At 39.4% G+C, this 22738-nt stretch overlaps 1 protein-coding gene across 1 annotated transcript in view; it reads right to left on the bottom strand.

Annotated features, from left to right (window-relative positions):
• The window catches only part of rbm27 (RNA binding motif protein 27), a 23985-nt gene extending 1305 nt beyond the window's left edge, over nucleotides 1–22680 (bottom strand). The window contains exons 1-20 of the mRNA XM_037688267.1: nucleotides 22622–22680; nucleotides 21166–21284; nucleotides 18779–18903; nucleotides 18560–18639; nucleotides 16970–17175; nucleotides 16286–16600; nucleotides 15456–15683; nucleotides 12573–12761; nucleotides 11782–11928; nucleotides 11528–11681; nucleotides 9381–9534; nucleotides 8241–8468; nucleotides 8010–8126; nucleotides 7561–7671; nucleotides 7341–7415; nucleotides 7055–7231; nucleotides 6793–6897; nucleotides 3706–3933; nucleotides 2814–2897; nucleotides 2568–2687 (exon numbers count right to left, since the gene is read on the bottom strand). Coding sequence (XP_037544195.1) covers nucleotides 2568–2687; nucleotides 2814–2897; nucleotides 3706–3933; nucleotides 6793–6897; nucleotides 7055–7231; nucleotides 7341–7415; nucleotides 7561–7671; nucleotides 8010–8126; nucleotides 8241–8468; nucleotides 9381–9534; nucleotides 11528–11681; nucleotides 11782–11928; nucleotides 12573–12761; nucleotides 15456–15683; nucleotides 16286–16600; nucleotides 16970–17175; nucleotides 18560–18639; nucleotides 18779–18903; nucleotides 21166–21284; nucleotides 22622–22680 — 3021 coding nt within the window. The remainder of the gene's footprint in view (nucleotides 1–2567; nucleotides 2688–2813; nucleotides 2898–3705; nucleotides 3934–6792; nucleotides 6898–7054; nucleotides 7232–7340; nucleotides 7416–7560; nucleotides 7672–8009; nucleotides 8127–8240; nucleotides 8469–9380; nucleotides 9535–11527; nucleotides 11682–11781; nucleotides 11929–12572; nucleotides 12762–15455; nucleotides 15684–16285; nucleotides 16601–16969; nucleotides 17176–18559; nucleotides 18640–18778; nucleotides 18904–21165; nucleotides 21285–22621) is intronic.
• Between the last annotated feature and the right edge of the window lie 58 nt (nucleotides 22681–22738).

The following is a 22738-nucleotide window of genomic DNA, read 5'->3' as shown; positions in this document are numbered from 1 at the left end:
GTAGTTCACATGGTCTAAAAGTAGTGAAGTAGATTACCTGGTGTAAAAGTAGTGAAGTAGATTACATGGTCTAAAAGTAGTGAAGTAGATTACATGGTGTAAAAGTAGTGAAGTAGTTCACATGGTCTAAAAGTAGCAAAGTAGATTACATGGTGTAAAAGTAGTGAAGTAGTTCACATGGTCTAAAAGTAGCAAAGTAGATTACATGGTCTAAAAGTAGTGAAGTAGATTACATGGTCTAAAAGTAGTGAAGTAAATTACATGGTCTAAAAGTAGTGAAGTAAATTACATGGTCTAAAAGCTGTGAAGTACAAACCGGATTCCAAAAAAGTTGGGACACTAAACAAATTGTGAATAAAAACTGAATGCAATAATGTGGAGGTGCCAACATCTAATATTTTATTCAGAATAGAACACATCAAAAGTTTAAACTGAGAGAATGTATCATTTTAAAGGAAAAATCTGTTGTTTCCAAATTTCATGGTGTCAATAAATCCCAAAAAAGTTGGAACAAGTCCATTTTTACCACCGTGTGGCATCCCCCCTTCTTCTTACAACACTCAACAGACGTCTGGGGACAGAGGAGACCAGTTTCTCAAGTTTAGAAATAGGAATGCTCTCCCATTCATGTCTAATACAGGCCTCTAACTGTTCAATCATCTTGGGCCTTCTTTGTTGCACCTTCCTCTTTATGATGTGCCAAATGTTCTCTATAGGTGAAAGATCTGGACTGCAGTCTGGCCATTTCAGTACCCGGATCCTTCTCCTACGTAGCCATGATGTTGTGATTGCTGCAGAATGTGGTCTGGCATTATCGTGTTGAAAAATGCAGGGTCTTCCCTGAAAGAGATGACGTTTAGATGGGAGCATATGTTGTTCTAGAACCTGAACATAGTTCTCTGCATTAATGGTGCCTTTCCAGACATGCAAGCTGCCCATGCCACAAGCGCTCATGCAACCCCATACCATCAGTGATGCAGGCTTCTGAACGGAGCGTTGAGAACAACTTGGGCTATCATTGCCCTCTCTGGTCCGGATGACATGGCGTCCCAGTGTTCCATAAAGAACTTCAAATCGTGACTCATCTGACCACAGAACAGTCTTCCATTTTGCCACACTCCATTTTAAATGACCCCTGGCCCAGTGCAAACGTCTGAGCTTGTGGAGCTTGCTTAGAAATGGCTTCCTCTTTGCACTGTAGCGTTTCAGCTGGCAACGGCGGATGGCACGGTGGATTGTGTTCACTGACAATGCTTTCTGGAAGTATTCCTGAGCCCATTCTGTTATTTCCTTGACAGTGGCATTCCTGTTTGAGGTGCAGTGACGTTTAAGGGCCCGGAGATCACGAGCATCCAGTAGAGTTTTACGGCCTTGACCTTTACGTACAACGATTGCTCCAGATTCTCTGAATCTTTTGATGATGTTATGCACGGTTGATGATAACTTAAAAGTCTTTGCTATTTTACGCTGGGTAACACCATTCTGGTATTGCTGCACTATCTTTCTGCGCAACAATGGTGGAATTGGTGATCCTCTTACCATCTTGGCTTCTGAGAGACACTGACACTCTGAGAAGCTCTTTTATACCCAATCATGTTGTCAATTGACCTAATTAGTGTTAATTGGTCTTCCAGCTGTTCGTTATATGTACAATTTCCTTTTTCCAGCCGCTTATTGCTACTTGTCCCAACTTTTTTGGGATTTGTTAACACTGTGAAATTTTGAATCAACATATTTTTCCTTTAAAATGTTACATTTACTCAGGTTAAACTATTGATCTGTCATCTATGTTATATTACGAATAAAATATTGACATTTGCCATCTCCACATCATTGCATTCAGTTTTTATTCACAATTTGTGTAGTGGCCCAACTTTTTTGGAATCCGGTTTGTAGATTACATGGTCTAAATTGTACTTAATTACGAGTAAAATTACACACTTGAAAAAAATACTCATAAAAGTGCAAGTATCCAAAAAATCTACTTAATTACAGTAACGTGAGTATTTGTAATTCAATACTTCCACCCCTGCAACTAGCAATAAGCCAGTTTTACCACATTCATTGCTGAAAATGCATCGAAAATGCATATTTTCTCGCCATTTTGAGTTCCCAATAAGTCTCCAACAGTCACAGCCCGGTGAGATATTAACTACGAGGACATTGGCTCGATTTTTCGCCTTGTGTTTGCTCTTGCTCTCTGTGCACACTCTTAAAGGAGCTGTGCCACCCTTCATTGAATTGCACCTCTGCATTTCAGTGCAATGCAAGTGATAAGACAAGGACCAAACTCATTCTGCCCCCCACCCCCACACCACCCTTTCAATATTGCTACTTGAAACTACAGTAAGGTTTCACCCGACAGTAGTGCTGTCTTACTCAAGGGGCTAAGATGCTCTTAGAACAGAGGCTCGCTCTGATTTTGCTGCAGCTGTGAAAAATTCAGAACCCCCAGAAAGAAATGTACAAATGTAAATTAAACTTGTACAAAAAAAGTATCCCCACTTTTAACATTCCAAAAACTTCAACGACCAAATGAGACCATCTGTGTGCGAGTTGTTTTGTACCGTGTTGTCCTCGTCTTTAGCCACTTCTTCCTCTGGCTCAGTTGTAACAGAAGGTGTTTTGGGCTTGTACCAGGAGATCTGCAGAATACGACCTTTGAACTTAGCTCCCTGATTGGCTGCCTGGAAAACAAAAAAGGAGAGACTGGCAGAATGAGAAATGAAGGCCTCCATGGATGAAACGTGACAGGACAGAAAACAGAGGAGAAAGAAGGAGAGTCTGGTTGAATTTGGAGTCACATGACTTACATTCTCTGCTTCACTTCGTGTCTTAAAGGTCATGATGACGCTGCTGGCATCTTGGTCACGGAGGTCTTCAATTTCACCAAATTTCTAAAGGAAAAAAAATTACAAACAAAATTAAATATCAGAAGAACTAGTCACGTGACTAGCCTGTCACGAGAAAATTTTTTTGCTAGGCTCAAAAATTATTGCGATAAACGATAATATTGTTTGAGATTTGACAATAATTAGTAATTATTTTTGGGCCACTGGATGGCAGTATAAGGCTGTTTGAACCAAAGGATTGATAGTGAGGGAGCAAGCAGCGTGTCTCTAAGAAAAATGGGAGGGAGGTCCCTTGATGTGACATGGACTGTCTCCCTTCGGTTCTCAAAATGGTGGACGCTCAGTGTGGTTTGAGCTCTTTAGCATAGCATTTCACACAAAGCTTTTAATATATATAAAAAAAAAAAAATCAAAAAAAAAAATCAGTAAACAAGTTCTCAGCTTCTTTTTGCAGAGAAAAACTTTTTAGATGAAGCCACAGGTTTCAACCTTGGATTTTGGGCCTTCACCCCCCCCCCCCCCCCGAGGTCGGCCTGTTAGCTTAGCTTCTCAGCTTAGCTGCTTTGAATGATCCAAAAGCGTGATTTTAGATGGTTAAAACAGATTTTAAAGCGAAAAGAGAAAGGGAGGGGTAAGTGTAGAGCACCGGAGTTGAGCCTTTTGTCATCCAGTGTCTTCAGTAGAAAGAGAGAGACAAGACGAAATGATAAAGCCGATAAATGAAAATGAGGTCAATAATTTTCATTTATCATGCGATTAATTGATTTATTGTTTATTGTGACAGGCCTAAGAAGAACCAAATCACGCCTGGAATATATTTACGAAGGAAATTTCTGTCTAGATATTTTCTCACCACAAAATGAGGCATTAGTTCTTCCTTCTCTTCCTGCGTGACTCCTAAAATTGCGAGAGCTCTGGGTCTGTGGTCCACCACCATACGGTTCACAAGCCCCCCGCGGGATCCCATCTCCCGGCTTCGACTCCTGCCTCGACCCCCGTGTATTGCACCGGACTCTGGTGCCATTTTCCCCCGGCCTCGGCCTCGACCGGCAGGAGGTCGGATCAGGCCCAACCGTGTCGCCTAAAGCAGAGAAAGACAACGTTTTGTTCCTTCAAACTTGGCGATGTGTGTTCCTTTTAATATAATGATGCTTAAAATACATAAATGGAAAAACAGCTTAAAAAGAGACACACGACCGTCTAAAACCCAACAAACTATTCACATGTTCTAGTCTATTTTTGAACTCTGTCACTCTGTCCCCATCACCATTAGTTGTTCCTCCTTCATTTTTAAAAGGACATCTTACTTTTTAACCACCCAACAACCTCACAGCCACTCTACTGCATTTGTCCCCGCCTCGCTTGCACCTTTAATTGTCATTCTGCAATCTCCTCACATGGACCGGCGACTCAAACTTTAATGAGACGGGGCTCCATCAGTGTAAAGGACTTGTGTCTGATTCGGCTTCGTTAGCAGCGGGTCCTTTGGGCTTGCTTAAGTGGCTGAGGGTGTAATGTGCAGAAGGAGGTTTGAGCTTGGATGGAAGAGACAGGAGGGGGCAGGGTGTATGCATTTTTAACAACAAGCTAATTATGTACACTTGGGATACCGGGGAAACAGAAAACTGAGAGCTACGAACCAAAACTGCGTTATTATTCTTTTAAAAGACAACTATTTTTTGTAAGTTTACAATGTATTCAGTTTGAGCTCCTGTGTTTACACCGTGTGTGATCTGCTAGTTGTAGAAATTTAGTAATAAAACCACTGATCTTAGATTATGTTTAATAAGAGTACGGTAGTCCCTCGCTACTTCACGGTTCGACTTTTGCAGAATGGCTCTTTTGCGGTTTTCCAAAGAAAAAAACTGAACTGAAACTTAAACTAAGACTGTACATGAAAAAAATGTACAAGACACACGATTGTAAACTTTAAAATCAATCGTGATTGGGACAGTACGGGATACTGTACAGTAAAAAGTTAACAAAAAATAAATAAAACTTCAGACTGGCGCTGCATTTTTGTAGCTTTCTCTCAATAAGCCTAAACTGTATCGTCACTCAAAACGACTACATTTCCCAGAAGCCAACAGTGCTCCACCCGTTGCCTTCTGCTGAAAAGGAAGGAACGTTTTGATCGATCTGAAAAAGTTTGGTCCTTATTCAGTGACTTCGGCGCCCAGCGGCTGTAGAGCCACACGGAACCGACCGAGAACCAGACCTCCAGACTCATCTGTGAATCTGTGTTGCCCGCCAGCCCACAAGGCCTACCGAGCGGGGAGGTGCCGGACCCTCCGCAACCCACGCAGCCTTTTTCATCTGGATTTCTCTGGATTATTTGGACTCTGTCTGGACCATTGTGTGTTTTTGTGCTGGCTCTCCGAAGGTCCGGCTCTCTCCAAAAGCGTCTGGTGCTCAGCGGCTGCAGAGAGCCGATCAGAACCAGACCAGAACCGGACCAAGGCTGGTGAGTCCCCATATAAAATTCTGCAGTAGCTACAGTACAGTACATACAATATATGTATGTTGTTAAAATTAGTAGCTTTAAGAGTTTAGAACATTGCAAGAGTGTGGGAAGGGTTTCTAAAGCCTTAAAATATATGTAAATACGAAGATAAATACAACATCCCTACTTCACGGATTTGCACATATTGCGGTGTGTGTGTGTGTGTGTGTGTGGCGGGGGGTCCCAAAACGTAATCCCTGCAATAAACGAGGGACTACTGTACCATTTACTGCACGTCATACGCTCGTCAACAAATTATTATACAGCAATCTATAGCAATGGGCAGGACAAGCAATGACCTTGTATAACCGTGACCTTGACCTTGGAGCTGAGGGTGATGAAAAGTGGACACGACACTCCGTCTAATGCAAATGTGTATCAAGTGTTGTGAAATTATCTGGAACAAATCAGAAGTTATGAGCCCAACAAGAGAAAGTGTACGGACGTAAGACTATATAAGAATATGTTCACCCTTTGATGGATGTATAAAAATTAAGTAAACCTAAAAAAAAAAAAAAATAAATAAATAAACCGTCTAGATGACCTGACTGAACATTGTTGGATTATTACCTGGATTATTGAGCATGAACGTTGGTGCGTCAAACTTAAACTTTACATATATCACACAGCCATTATAAAGATTTATATACAAATTTAACACTATGACCTACAAACAAAACCTTGATGAGCATGGTGGTGGTTCACGAGTTATTTTGCTAACACGGCAGACCAAAGAACACACACAGCTACACACAACCATTATCACGCACTTTTTACGTTTTGCAGTGGGCGATTAAAAATAACTAACCAATATAATTATTTCCTCATGTGATACATAGCTCACTGATGATGAAATATATAAAACCAGTGAAGTTTTACAAAAAAACGTAAAACTATAAAACGAACATGCTCCATGCTGTTTACAGATATTTGTGTCTATCTTCATCATAATGACATGTGCACTTTGAGTTTTACAATAAATGTCAGTCAAAACTTTTATCTGAGGTCACGTTAAAGAATTTAATCCCATTTAATTGTTCTGCTGTGATAAAATATGAATAAAAAAAAAGAAAAACTGTTTTACTTGAGTTTTTTTATTTCCTTCTGGGATGGACAGTTTCTATATTTGAATTTTGCATTAAAAAAGAAGAAATGTTTTCCGTCTATTGACATTTCATGATATCACATCATTAAATTCTCAAAAACAGCGTTGAGGAAACACAATGTTCTCTTCGATACCTCCAGATCTGTGTGCCCTAACAGACAGCATCATGATGGTGCTATTCATCTTTCCAGATTAAGTTACAGATGCTTTTTTATGGGAACACAAAAGTTCAGAATTTCAGTTTAAAAATCAACTTTTTAAGGCAAATTGTGGTTTACAATGCACTTTTTGGACTGCAGTTAGTGCAAAGTTATTGTGTTTGTGTGTTTTACCTCTACTTGCAGCTGCCCCAGTTTTCTCTTGAGGTCTGTTGTGTCCTCTCCGGAGCTCATCTTCTTGTGAAAGTCCAGCTCAGCATCCAGCAACTCTTTCTGAGCCTGGAACCAAATGATACAAAATAAGAACTGATCATTAAATCTATAAATGTGCTGAAAAATGACATTTTTATATATATAAATAAAAATAAAAAAAAAGCTAAGTGACTGCATGAATAAATATGGAGAGGCCTGAGCTGTGTGTCAGTCCTAAACGTACATCTGTCTTGGTTTTGGGCTGGCTGTGGCTGGTTTTGCCACTTGAGGCCTGGGGGGCCGGGTTCATTTCATTCTGCAGCTGTGTAATCTTCTCTGTTAGCTCCTTTAGGGTTTTCATGATGTTGGCCCTCTCCTCAGGCTTCATACCGCGATTCTTCTCCAGACGGTTGATCAGAGCCTGGAAGAACAGTAGGGAAGTGATCCATTTTGTAAAAAGGTACAATAAAAATATATATATATAAAAAAAAAAGCCATGGACAGAAGAAACGTCATGAAGAGCATTTTACTTTCTGACACTCGATTTGTGTCTTCAGCATCTGTTGTTTCTTCTTCCTCATGGCTTGTTGGAGTTTTAATGCCTCCTGGATGAAATAAAATACAACTTAACATTATTTTTATTAGAAAACCTTTCAGTCCATACATAAACCTGCATTACACTAGAAGGCCTTCAAAAATAAAAATGTCCAAGAGTTTCTTGTAGCAGTCAGAGTTAAGAAACAAACATGCCTGCTTCTTCTTAAGAGCTTCCTGAGCTTCCAGCGCTTTTCCTGTTTTCCCAAGGCTCTTTGACCTGATGGCTGTCGAAGTGAAAGGGATCTTCTGGGTGTTAGGAGCCACCTAAGTGTCACACACACACGTAAAAGAAAAGATTCATGACAGTTAACAAAGCAAGATTACAGACAGCAGCACCCCTCACCTCAAAAGGAGAATGAATTATTAGTTGCGCATTAAAAACCATTATCAGTTTTAAATCCTCTTCCGAAAACAGTCTTGCTCTTTTTCACATTATATGTCATAAAAATCTCTAAACACACTTTTGCCATGACCCACTAAACCAATCCTACTTGTTTTTGTGTATTTTATCACAGAGACGCATCATTTGGTCGATTAACTTAACTGAACACAAAATATGACGAGATTATTTTTAAAACGTCTGAGTAAAACCACAAACATACCGGTACATTAACAGCGTCAGCGTTTGGAGTCGGTCCGTCTGTCTTCGTTATGTTCAGGTGATGTTTCGGTGCAGTCTTGTTCAACACGTAGGCGGACGGACTGTGCTGTTTGATCCCCTGTAGAGACATCAAAAGGTAAAAGGAGGAGGAGAAAAACAAGTTAATCACATTTAGCCTAATAAGAATGATTTCACAGCATAAAGCAATGAAAGGACCAGCGTTTGTTCCAACCATATGCATGTTGCTGTGCTGCAGCCCCTGGCTGGAGGCTAACCCTGCCAACAGGCTCCCCGAGCTCTGCTCCTGAGGACCCGCGGTGTTGGTGTCGGGCTCGCGGTGCCAGTACACACGGATGAAGCGGTTGTTGAGCACAGCCTCGATGCTGGATATAGCTCGCCTGGCCTCGTCGTTCTTTGTGTACTGGATCAACGCAGACTCTGGGTCTCCACCAAACACCACCTGGATTGAGAGCAGAGTGGACGGGTCAATTGTCCGCTTGTGGTCAAATTAATTCTCACGGTTTGAGCTTGATAAAGTTAGCCAGAGTGGTACACTGAATAAAAACAGCAAAAACAAACTCCAAAAACATCATACAGGAAACTAGAAAGTTCTTGGAGAAACTTTGATGGGGACTGCCACATGGCGGCCATTTTAAAATGCTGATTTGACAGTATTAAGAGTTGGGGTTCACTCTCAGCTACCACACCAAATTTTAGTTTAAAATGGCAAAATATCAATGATTAAAGTCATGTTTTCTTTTAAGTTATGGTGGCCATCTTGGATTTTGATTTGGATTCAGTATGTGATGGAGAGCGTTCTCAGCTATAACCACACCAAACTTCAACTCTGTGTGTAAAAATAGCTGAGTTGAAGCCATTTGAATTGAACTTTGGTGGCTATCTTGATTTTTTTTAAATTCATCATTTATTGGGCATTGCTCTCAGCCACCACACCAAATATTAGCTTAATATCTCTAAATATGGCTGATTTAGAGTATGCTTCCTTTCTAGCTCTGGTGGCCATCTTGGATATTGGATTTGCAACCAGAGTCTATGAAAAATGACTTCCGGTAATAAAAATGGCGTCTTTGTTTCCAAATTACGTCGCCACGGTAATTCGAAACGCCAGTAAAAGTAATAGCACACATCACGGTGCTGAGCCGGTCGTTTTGATAAAAATAATTGTGGGGGGACACTTTGCGATTTGGGCCACATTAAAGTTGACGAAGAGTAAGATATAAAGTTAAGAAACCCTTGTCAGGTGGATAATAATAGGTAGCTTCCTTAGTAGGCAGTCCCCAATGATTTAAAGAAGGTATTTCATCCATTTAGTCATTGGATATAAGAACAAAAAACATTTTTGTCATTTTACCTGAATATTGACGATGTTTCCAAACTTGCTGAAGTGCTCATTGAGCTTGGTGATATTGTTGAGCTCACGTGGGATCTTGCGCACCTCTAGCTTGGTGTTCACGTAGTAATTTCTCTTTGGAAAAAGGATCTTATCTTGATTGGTAAAGCTTGGTCTGAAAAAAAAAAAAAAGGAGGATTGTAATGTTGAGAAAAGGATTGAAGCTTGAAGCTTTTGGCCTTCATGTTTCTGCAAATAAAACTCAAATATTGATTATAAGTAGAGTCTAAATTTGTCACAGCTTCCCTCAGCAGAAACAAAAACAAATCAAGCTGTTTGCAAATTTAACACTTTAAAATGCAGCAATTGCTCACCGTGCTGGTTTATTTCAACATGTAAACAATAAAAGAATCAATGCATGACCAGTTTAAGATTTCTGTGTCAATTCAATAAATCCCTTGAAGTTTTGATGTATTTCAGATAGGGCCAAAACTTTTATCACGATATATTGCTTAATTTCGGTCGATAACGATATAAATTCGATATCGATATAAACAATATAAAAGCCTCAGAAAAACTCAAACTATACAAATAAACTAATGTTCACCTTTTATTTGTATTTAGCCTTCAAAAAATTGAAATCACTGTCAAATAAACATAAAATTCTCAACTTTGTCAATATTAATAGTTTTAACTTTAAACAACAACTTTAAAATTGACAGCATTGAAATTTGTTGTTAATGAAATAACATTTTTGGGTCTCGTTATTGATGAGAAGCTGACGTGGAAATCTCATGTAAAATACTTAAAAATAAAAATAATCAATTGCATTCCTGTATAAAGTAAAAGAGTTTTTGAATGACAAAGCTTTGTATATATTGTATAATGTAATGATTGTTCCATATTTAATCTATTGTAATGAAGTTTGGGGAAAAGCATGCAAAACAATTACAAATCCTATTTTTTACAAAAAAAAGAGCTCTAAGAATTATTAATAGTATGAAGTGCTATGGTCACCCAACAAATATATTATTTCATCAATTGAAATTATTAAAATGTTATGATTTGATTGAATATAGTATTTTATAAGTCAAGTATAAAGCTCATAAAAATATTAGCCACAAATATTCAATTAAAATTTGTAAAAAAATAAATATATTAAAAAAAGAGTCAATATAACCTTAAGAGAATGGAAATGTTTGTAAAACCTACATTTAGAACTAGTGTGAAGGAGCTGTGTTGTAATTCAGGGAACAGGATTATGGAATTGTCTTGATATCACCATAAACATTACTAAAACAATTTATGTTTAAAAGATGATAGTTAAAGTTTATATGTTTAAAAAGATGATAGTTAAAGTTGTTGGGAAAGTATAGTGCCAGGTAACGGATACCTGAAGTTTTTTTGTTTTCAGTTTGGAGATTGTTCAAGTCAAGGTTGTTGTTTGTAGTCATTTTGTATTTTTTAAATTAGGGGCAGATAAGAATTTTTTTCTTCTTTCTGATGAATTTGTTTTATTTTAAATGAATGAATAAGATAAAAACAAACAAACAAAAAACATGCAGCGCTGGGGGTGTTTCAGGGACACGTTGGCTCAAACTTTTATTGTGCTTCATCTTGTGACTCATCATCTTCTGTCCAGTGGAACAAGTCAGATGTTCCATACGCTAGTTAGAACGACTCTCCGTCACATTTTGCAGCACACTGACTGAAACCTGCAGTTTATCGGATCGAAGAAAGCCGAAACACTTCTAAACCAGCAAATTAGTCTTTTCTCATATCAGTGATGTCATCTGCTTTTCACTTTTGAAAACTTGTTCAGTCACATTCTGACAATCATGGGCACTCATTTTGAAGAGAAAACTTAACGCGCGTTGGAGATTAGCCTAGCTTAGCCTGCTACCACTTAACGCCTTCTGGACTTGAGCTCTGCGTAACTTTACGTCACCACGCACTCACGTAGTTGTGTCGCACCTTTTTCTGTCCGGGTTGGAACTGAAGTGGCCGCTTCAACCCGAACAGAAAAAGAAATGAGTCAGTGAAACGCTGTAATCATTTTGAAATATCGAAAATGTGCTTAAAACTCATATCATCGTTATTGAATAAAAGTATATCGCGAGATATATCGATATCGAATTATCGTCCAGCTCTAATTTCAGATGTATTACTTGTCCATCCAGGGCTTCTTCGTTGCAGGTCCCTCAGCTGTACTTGGCCCCAGTGTCCTCTTTCGGTTGTCCTGCTCGATGTTGAAACATGACACATTATTTCCAGGACAGCTGGAGGCAGCTGCAGGTTCTGTCTGGATCACAATGTTGGCAGCTAGAAAATAAACGAAACAAAGACATGATATTAAAGACAATTTAGGAATTAGGAGCATTGGATTTTTTTTTTTTTTTAAACAGTAGTAAACAGCCGTTACCTCTGGACCCTTGTCCCTCGCCTGACGTGAGGCCAATGAGGTTAGAGCGTTGGGTCTGCACCCGAGGAATGAACTGGCGGTACGAGTTACGAGCTGCTGCAGTCAAGCCTGGAGATTCTGGGTTGTAGCCCTCTGGATCATAGGTATCTAAAGAGTAAAACGTACATTTTTAGAAAGGCAAAATATTTAAAAGAAATCTTTAAAAGTGTTGAAGCAGTTTGTCACAAAGACCACCAAGTTTACATTTGTGATTGTGTTCTACTTTACATTTAAGTTTAAAAGAAGTACCTAAAAAAATAAACATTTTAATGATAGTACGCACACACACACTTAAAATAAGTTCATATAGCATAATGATAAAATATGAAATACAAATCAAGTCCAAGAAAATAATGATGGTGAGCTACAGCTTACTGCATGAAACTACAAAATAAACCATTTCTTTGACAAAGTGAACTACAAAGCCAAATTATAAATGTAACAGAAGTACTGTGTACTTGATAGAAAAAAATCCTAGGGGACAGTTGTCATTTAGCTTAAAGAAGTGCACCACCTGGTGGTTTACAGTCGTTACTGCAACAACAATAACTGCACAGTCACTTCACATGACAAAAACAACAGGACACTTAACAGTTATTTAAAAAGAATAATTTTTGTAAGCACATACAAAATAATATGTTTGCTGTAAGCAGCTGAGAAAACAAAAGGTACAGAAGAAAAATAGCGAGCAGGAAAAAAAAAAAAAGGAGCCAGAAGGTCCCAATCTGAACAGAAAAAGCATTTCTGCTTACATTCAGACTGGACATATTGAGGGCGAAGAGACACAGATGAGGTTGAAGGAGGAGGTTGAGGATGAGGAGGAGGAGGAGGAGGAAGAGTAGGTGGCAACCCCACGCCTGGTGGTCCGAGAGGAGGAGAAGAAGTGATTGCTGTTTGGTGGTTGGGGGTATCGATCCCACTGGTTACTATCAGTGGGGGTCCTGAGGGAGACACAAGCCCAATCTTTGTTCTAAACGGCTAATAGTTTCATTCTACACAGAGTTGGCACAAACATGCATTTAATGCAGCCATTAATCTATAGATGACATTAATCACTGCAAACAATCAGTTTATGTTTAAGCAGCTATCTCCTTTAATTGATTAAAAAATGTGTAGAGGAGGCATGTGTTCACAAAGCAACAAAAAGCATTTGAATAGTTTCAGCCATTAGTAAGTACAAAAGAGTCATACATTTTGATCACAAGGCAACCCCCCTAATGGTTTCTTATTTTGTTATATTATGAAATCTATATACAGAAACAAAAACCTTTGTGATAAATGACTCAATGACACCACAGGTGATTTATTTTGAATGATTATTTTAAATCAGACAAACTCTAAATTGTCCCTAGTTGTGAGTGCGTGTGAATGGTTGACTCTGTGTCCTTGTGATGGACTTGGGACATGTTCAGGTGTCCCCCGCCTCTCAGTAACTGCTGGACCTGGGAACCAGTGACCCCCGTGACCCAAAAAGGAAGAAGCGAGTCAAGATAATGGATGGATGTTCTTTACCAGACAGAGTGTGGGAACTAAACGTCACATAAGGAGAATCCAAAGGCAGAAGTTGCTCTGCAAAGTAGGTTGGTGCAAAGCAACCTCATGATCGCAAGTTTTCTACTACCAGGATAACAATTCAATTTATTTATACACAAATATTTATATATTTAGATACAATATATTTGCACTGACACAACCTGTATGAGTTATACCAGCCAAAGGAGGTTATTTAATTTCAGGTAAGTTACCATTCACCTTAAATCACAGGAGATTTGTAATAGAAACACCACTAAACATTCAACATAATGTGTAAAAATAAACTTGACTTCTCTGTACCAGTACAGAGTAATAAAAATATATTTCAGAGTCTAAGCTTTGTCCCAATTGTCACACAGGCACATTTATTAACAAACAGCTGTAACTGTACAAAAGAAATGTCTCAAAAATAAGTTGTTGTTTTTTCCCTGCATAACACAAACACAGCTGTGCACTTAAAATTTAAACAGAAAACATACGGAGCAAACATAATGAAAGGCTGACTTGCTCTTTAAAAAGTCTGATTCTAATGAAGTCTATTCATTCACCCTTTAATACCCTTTATTAACAAAGCTGTTAAAAGCCCACGTTGCTGTGCGGTTGACATGTTTACTGAGCTCGGCTCTGTTTGGTTACGGCTTGTTGATTTCTAAATTTCATGGTTCCTATGCTCTTGAATGCACCGTGACTGTTCCAATGTTACTGAACGCACCTCTCTGTGTAAAGTGCCGCGCTGCATGTCCTGCGTTGTGGAGTTTTGTCTCTCTCGACACGGACGGATCCTTGTCGTTCAAGCTTGTTTGTGCTTTACTGGTTACCGCCGTGTGTAAATACCAGAAGAAACACAGCAAATAAATCACTCTAAACTGGATATCCATCTTAGTGTTCTTTGATGAGAAGACAACTTCATACCTTGCTGCTCTAAACCAGTTATAATGTCCTGGAGAACACCAAACCTCTCCTTTGTAGCAGCCACCCAGTCATTTTCACATCAGGAATTTACATCCATGTCACCAGAGTGTCTGCACTGAGAGTCAACAGCTATTGTGACGACTGATATCTGCATGTGCATGTAGCTTGTTCGCAGTGGGAGCTGCAGCAGCACGCAGTTTTACACAGCTGGGGGGAGCGGGTGAGGGGCTGGGTTTGTGTTCAGTGAGGGAGAGGAGGAGGGGGGGGGGGCACGTGAAGGTGCAGACTGGGAGAAAAACTGGCAGATTTTCAAGTATAATTATAACTACGTCAGGGGTGTCAAACCTACTTACAAAAAGGGGCCAAAATTAGACCCTTTTTCAAACTAAGGGCCGGTTTCAGAATCTGCATTAACACAAGTTAGATACCAGACAACTTTTCTTGGTCGCAGGTTTCTCAACAAGAGTTTGATTGGTCTCATTTGACGTTCTCTGTTGCACTTTTGACATCATAATCAAAGATTACTGAAAAAAATAAAGTGATAAAAGTATTTTACATTTAAAACAACATTTTGGGGGGCAGATACGATGTCAGCGAGGGCCACATTTGACCCCCGGGCCTTGAGTTTGACACATATGCTCTACGTAGAGTATGAGACTATATCGTTTTTTTATCGAGTCTTAGTTTTATATCGCGTATGAAATTATCTCAATATGTTTGTTAAATATCAAGATATCGCCCAGCCCTAGTAAACAGTATTTTAAAACAATTTTACTATATAATCAGTGGGACTGATTCAGTGTTTTGTGTTCTGGAGGTGGCCCAGGGCCAAGTACCACAAGATTACTAACAGTGCACAAACAAGGCATTTACCACAAAAATGCAACTTAGTATGAATAAAATCCTGAACTCAATTGTTCTACTGTGAGCATAAAAAGGTTCAATTGTTCTTCCTCGTTATGTCGTCACATTGCGATGGCATAATGAGGAAGAAAAGGTTGAGGGCAGACCAGTGGCGAAGTGCAGACAATCTTACTCAGGCCTGGCACACAAAGCAAAACCACCTCAAGTGTATAAGCTCTTAAATAATGTAATAAACTAGTAAGATGACCTAAGGCTGGTCACTGAAGTGACAGCAGACTGCACCGTTTCTACAGGTTGCCTTTAATACGTCAAACAGCAACACTCACCTGTCATTGAAAAGACACCTGGTGGCGGTGGCTGGCCGTACGGTGGCATCGATGGCATCCTGAGGGAGGGGGGTGGCTCGGTGATCGGAGGCATGGGTAACCCGGTGGGAGGCATAACAGGAGGGGGTGGGAATGGAATTATATTTGGGAGATTGACGTCATCAACGATGAGAGGATCGTTGCCATGGTCGAACGGACAAAGGTCGCCGCGGACACAAAATCCTTTTTCTGGTTGAGAAAAGGAAACAAAATGAGAGTTACTTTGAAGTATTACTAAATTGTGATTATTTTTAATTATACTCGAGTATACAACCTGTTTTTATAGGTTTTGTAACTTATCAACAAAACTTTTACACACAAATTAAAAGAACTTAAATGAGACCAAAACTGAAGCTGAAAGCACCTACAGTAACATATTTACTCCACAGTCTCATTAAGACACTGGGTCTCTAGTGTCTGAACACCATCACAGCAGTGCACTTCAGGGACAGTGGGATAAGTTTAAACTCTCTTGTGCTTTTGTGTAGATAGAACCTGCTTGCTTTGCTGCCTTTTCACTGGAGACATAAGACACGAGTGCTAAACAGTGGTCATTAGTGAAGAGACTCAAGGCACCAAACTCTCGTGGGAAAACAACAAACTAGCCAAAGCGAACTTCACAATGGCTGCCGTCATTTGTTTTGTGCAGAGATATCACCATAACCTTTAAATTTAAAACACCATTTGGTTTTAACAAATAAAAAAGGTCTAAAGCTGGAACCACAAAAACGTTTGAGCCCAGTTCAATTAAAGCAAACCAAAAAAAAAAAAAATCTAAACATTGCTTTTACCGTCGTAATCCCTGCAGCGCTGCTTGAGGGGGACGCTCTTGTTGATGAAGGGCTTGCCGACACCGTCTTGCCTCGGAGCGTTGTAGTAGTTCGACCAGCTGTCTGTAGTGCTGTCTGGCAGGTGAGCGGGTGTCGCCACAGGAACCCCTCCAGCTCCAGGAACTCCGCTGGATGAGGAAGAAGAGGGGAACGGGTGTGGAACTGTGGGAAGGGGCATGACGAGAGGTGGCGGGTGCTGCTGCTGAGAGCCGGGTATGACAGAAGCGTTGTAGCTCTCTGTATCTTTTCTCTCCACATCAAATTTGGGCTTGAACTCTGTTGAAGGTAAGAAAAGACATCTGTAAAATGTATTACATGTAAAAGAATTGATCACTGCAGAATTTGAAAGGTCAAATTAACACATTCTTTCATTATATCAGAATAACCTTGGTAATAAGGCCAGTTCCAACCCATGTTGTTGAATCCCCAATGATGTGACTGCAAAGTTGTCCACATTGTTCCTTCTGTTTACGTTCAATAATACTTAATCCAACAACAAAACCAGTTCCGTCTCCGTTAAACAATCCAAATGAGCTCACACCCAGGTTGTTCCCGACAGAGCTCCTGCATCACTAATGCAGACGCGAGCTCCGGCAGCTCCGACACACCTGAGCCTGCTCCCCTGTGCTGTCGTTACTCTCTCACCTCTGCCCCCTCTGTGCTCTCGGTCCCTGCTCTTTCCTCGGCTGCCGCTCCTGCTCCTGCTGCGGCTCCTGCTGTAGCTCCTCCCGCGGGGGCTGGCCCTGCGACGCTCGTGGCGCTCTCGCTCACGATGGGATTCGGCGCAGCTTTTCCCGTGCCGCTCGAAGTCACGCCGCTTGCGCTCATCCCGCCTCCTGTCGTCGCGGCTCCTGTGTGGGTGAGTCGGAGACGACGTTTAAATTATATCTCTGAGCCTGATTTAAAAACAACAGTCGGGCAGGTTACCAACACGTCAGCTAAATGTAGGTCCTAATCACTATCAAACAGATATAGATTCTAATTATGTGTTCCGTCATTGTCTCTTAAAAACAATTCCATTATTTTTGACTGTACTGAACCAAAAAAAAAGCACACTTGTGGCAAAAAGAGGTCATTGTTTTATTATCACCAACCATCAAAGACAAAGGGGGACAATAATGTTTTTCGCATGTGTTGGTTCATGTGTCGGTTAGCAAAATATCTCATGAACCAGTGGACAGATTTGAATGAAACCTTGAGGAAATATTCAATGGGTGCAAAATTATATGAAAAAACAACAACATTTGGAGTCAACCCAGTTCAAGATGGCTGCTACAGCTAATCAACTTTAGCAAACACAAGAATGGTTATATTCAATCAATATTTGAGATATTGAGCTAAAACTTGCTATGGTAGTAGCCGAGTCTTTCACGGTAGGCCTGTCGCGATAACCAATAAATCAATTAATTGCATGATAAATTAAAATGAGGTCAACAATTTTCATTTATCAGATTTATCGTTTCTTTGCGTCCCTCTCTGACCCCCTCCCTTTCGCTTTAAAATCCATTTTAATCATCCAAAATCTTGTTTTTGGATCATTAAAAGCAGCTAAGCTGAGAAGCTAAGCTACGAGCTAAGCTAACAGGCCGACTTTGAGGAAAAAAACTCCGTCTTGTCAAAGCTCCAAAATTCACGGTTGAAACCTGAAAGAAGCTGAGAACTTGTTTACTGATTGTTTTAAATTAAAAGCTTTGTGTGAAAAATGCTATGCCAAAGAGCTCAAACCACACCGAGCATCCGCCATTTTGAGAACCGAAAAAAGGAAGGAAAGACAGCCCACGTCACATCAAGGCCTCCCTCCCATTTTTCTTATTTTCTTAAAGAGACACGCTGCTCGCTCCCTCACTATCCATCCTTCAGTTCAAACTGCCATCCGGTGGTCAAAAAAGTTACTACACACAAAACAAATGTAACAAACATTTCTTCTTAAATTTGACAATAATTACTAATTATTGTCAAATTTCAAACAATATGATCGTTTATCGCAATAATTTCTGAGACAATTAATCGTCGAGCAAACTTTGTTATCGTGACAGGCCTATTTCACAGCACATATCTGTGCTTGACACCTTGTAATGTCACATGTGCACAATGGTATTTTTAATGTTTAAAATTATTGTTCAGACATCGCAATGATCAGTCTAAGAGACAAGTTCGCGGACACCAGAGCCTTCATCGTGCTAGCAGCAGAGCTCCTGAGGTTTAGAACTGAAGAACTTGAAGCCACAGCCGTACCTGGAGTCATTGAAGTCAGAGCGGGTTCTCAGGGGGCTTCTCCTGCGCCTGTTTTCTCTGTCCTCCTCTGGAGTTTCAGTCTAGAGGGAGACAATGATTATGTTGCATAAAAATACATTAAAAAACATTTGAACCCAACAATTTGATCCAAAGCATAAAGAGAAAACAGACTGCTCTTCTCAGAACAGTAGTTTTAAAGCTTGACTCAACTTTTCTTACCTCAACATCAGTTTTGACTGCAGGCGGTTTAACCTCTTCTTTTGGAGGTTCCTTGACAACAGGTATTCCCAGGTAGTTCTTTGTTGTCAAAGACTCAAAAAGCTTATCGACAAAACCCATAGTCTCTGCAAAAGTAGCAAAAAAAAAAAAAAAACATCAACAATTTCTCCATTTCATCACTTTGTGCAGATTTAACACATCTTCAAAAAGCAAAACTGCCTCCAAGGATGAAAAGCAATAAATATCCTGCCGTTTCAATTTATGCAAATAAATAATCCTCTTTTCATCTCTAAACAATAAGCAGCACACAAACGAGCAGAACCGGCACGAAAGAGTGGAAAGCTGCTTAATTAGAACGTGTCCAAATAAAAACACAAAATTAAATTTTAAAACCAGCATATACGAAAGTCCAGTGCGTTTTGTTCACTCTCGTTAATAAGCATTTACTCTTGAAAATAAAAGTTATAGAGACATGCCTCTTCTCAAAAACAATTTTTTTTCATACTGCCATATAAAGATTGTGATCTGAACAAACGGTAAATGATCATGCTGATGTTATTTAATAAATAAAAATAAAATGACATCAAGCAAACTACAGCACAACTCAATTCAAACATGTTGATCCATGTAATAAATAGAAAGGTACTCTTCAATAATGGAACCCTCTCTCTGCTGGTCACACTGAAGAAGAACAACATGTTCAATTCAGTTCAGTTCAGTTTATTTATATAGCGCCAAATCACAACAGAAGTCGTCTCAGGGCACACGTGTCTCTTTCATAAAAACCCCCCCCCAAAAAAACAAACAAACTGGTGTTAGATGATCTTGTTGCCATTAAAAAAAACAAAAGTTCCTCTGTCAGAGCAGTCCAGTTAAACTATACCTTAGTAACAAATACTACTTCTAAAAACTCTCTGGTAATTGCTGCTGTAAAGAAGAACAAATAAATAAATTCACATTTTTAAAATGTGTTAAATTTTATGCATTTAACCCTAAATTATGCCAAGCTACAACTTTAATAAACTTTGTGTAAAGATCAGTTGAGTCTTACTGCTGGTAAGGTTTGTACGCCTTGAATTTAGGGGTGCACCGATAAATCGGACGGCCGTTTTATCAGCCCCGATTTCCTTAATTTTGGGCAATCGGACGATACTTACATGAGAAACCGATTTTACAGATTTAAAAATAAAACGTTTCAACAACAATTGTCTGAACTTCATTTATATTATCATCTTCATTACCATCATCTTCATTATCATCTTCATTTATATTCTAGAATTGCGCCGCTCAAGGTGGCTGCATGTTGGAGCAGCTCTGTTTCTTTCATTCTGAGATTTTGCTTTTGGAAACTTTAATTCCTCTTTTTCTGTATGTAAAGTACATTTTTTGGATGATTGTTTCCTCTGGTATCAGATGCTGTGCAGCTGGAAGGAATTTTACTGAAACTTTTTTAGTTTTGGACATTTGTTATGATGCGTAACCATGACAACAAGGCAGTTTTCTACAACCAACAGCAGCTGATTGACATCTCAAAAGCTCAAATAATATCTCAACTACAGCCCCAAATCTCAAATAAGTTGAAAAGGAGGATCTGTGGATGCATTCTCATCTACCTGCCAGCTGTGCTCGTGTGCCTGACCACTGAGATCCTGGAACTAGCAGGAAACACGGCTCATGACAACAGAAGGACAGGATCGTCCCTCAGCACCTACAGTTGGCTGTCCACAGCGACGAGGAGCTCGGCAGACTGCTGGGAGGAGTGGCCATCGCTTTGGGAGGAGTTCTGCCTGGCTTTCGGGCGGTCCAACAGCCCAGGGGAACCAAGAGGCCAGCTGAGTCTGGGTGGACGGATCGGACGGGATCTGCAACCAGTTCCTTAGGATCCACTGTGGGATGGACCTTTACAAGAGATCCTTCCTGCCTACAACCATCAGTATCCATACCATCTCTTAATGAAATGAGGATAACGAGTTACAACAACAAATAATTTCCCTTTGGGATTAATAAAGTATTTCTGAATTGAATTGAATTAAAACAATCGGCATCAGCCAAAATCAGAATCGGCAGGTCAGACTTTTTAGAAATCGGTGATCGGCCAGAAAACTGCAATCGGTGCACCCCTACTTGAATTTGTTTCTGAACAAACAGATTTATTTTAAGCCTGCATGATAAATAATCAACTATGGTTTCTCATCAATTTATTCCAGAATTCCTGTTTTTAACACAGTCCAAGTGAATAATCCATTCCTTATTAACCCTAAGGAGTGTAAAATAAAGACTTTTCCTTTTCAAGCAGCAGAAAACCTTTTGCGCAAACTCTCTTGACAAGGAAAAGCTATTATCGTTGTCAATATGGCAACAAAAAGAGCTTAATGTGACGTTCTTACCCTTTTGAAGAAAGACATCAAGCTGATCAGCACAAAGAGCTTTCAGCTCCTTCTCCGGTTTGTCCTTTTTGACAAGAGCCACCACATAGTTGGCCAGTGCAGAGGGGTCAGCATCGCATCTGCACGACAAAATAAATACACACTTAAGTTTCAGTTCACTCAGAGAGAGCACCTGAAATATAGTTTACAAAGGAAAATGCAAGAGTTTGCCATTGTTTCATAATATACAAGGGAAAAACACAACTATAAACCTCAAGTCTATATTCACTGTGACTGCAATTTGTAATGTGCCATTGCTGTTTGAATATTCAAATTTTAAAACTAAACCAAACTATAGCTTGGAAGACAGAACATTTGCTAGCAAGACCGATAAATTTGACTTGTAAACGGCCTAACACAGAAATATTACAATAGACTGATAAATATTTTATTTAGCCTCAAGAAAGGAAAATCAATTATCGCCTTCATGTTGTGTGATAAGTGTTTGGTCCTAAAGATACTTCAAAAATATATGATCGTCTTTACTTATAAATCATTCTAGATCAGTCTATCAATCAGTCTATTAGAGCAGATAGGGAGGAGCAGGTTTGTTGTCCATACAATCACATTTAAAGTGTGGAGCTGTCTGAGAGATCAAACTTTTTTGGGTTAAGTTGTTGATGAAATGAAGAGAAATACAGTAATTGAAAAAATAAATGCCACCAACAATCACCTGCTAGTTCTTTCCCCATGAATTTAAAACAGTTTTGTTGCTTGGCATCATGAGAAAACAAACAAAAACAAAAATAAATTGTCTCATCTTATGCTCCACTTACACTATTAATTAATAGATAACTGCTTGCTTGCACAATTAAAATGTAAAGTTTGCCCTAATAGTATTAAAAACTCTTGTGTTTTTAAAAATAACTAAAATACAACGTTAAAACGATGATATTTGAGTTGGGAGAAAGAAATGCACAACTTTTAATCCCTCCTAGGTCTTTCATTTCATTAATATTTCATTAATTCATTCTGCTGCGTGAGATATTTATGAGACCTCTGCGTGCGTCCAAAAACATTAAATAGCAGATAAGCTTAACGTTAAAAGAAAACGTGTAACTATGGTAACTGAGAGAGCTAACTTAGCAAAGATGGATGCAGCACAAAAACCACAAATTGATAAACCACAAAAGCTTTATATCTGATAAGTGCTGCAATGTATATTATATAATATGTATATATATATTAATGAAACAAGCGTATACATCTAAATAACAGTATACATTTCTACGCTTTTGCAAACTGAGAAGTATTTGCAAAGTTAACCCTCTCTTCAAGTAAAGGCCAGCTAGCGGGTTCAATGGCTGGCTAGCTCGTGTAAGAATCGGCCATCTGATTTTAGCACACCCCCATTGATGCCTGGCTTGCTAACCAACGTAGCACACAAGCTAAATCGTCATTTCAGTTCAACACTCACATTGGCTCCAGGAGTTTTGCCAGCCACGACTTCAAAGCTTCGACATTTTCTATGATCATCGTGAGAAAAACTGTAAAATCGTCTATACGGAGTAAGCGCGTTTTGCCAACCCTACGT

The sequence above is a fragment of the Nematolebias whitei genome, chromosome 14 (genome assembly GCF_014905685.2).
Source record: "Nematolebias whitei isolate Nwh7 chromosome 14, NemWhi1, whole genome shotgun sequence".
Lineage (NCBI taxonomy): Eukaryota > Metazoa > Chordata > Actinopteri > Cyprinodontiformes > Rivulidae > Nematolebias > Nematolebias whitei.
The sequence above is the reverse complement of the archived record's forward strand: the minus strand, read 5'-3'. Positions and strand labels throughout refer to the sequence as shown.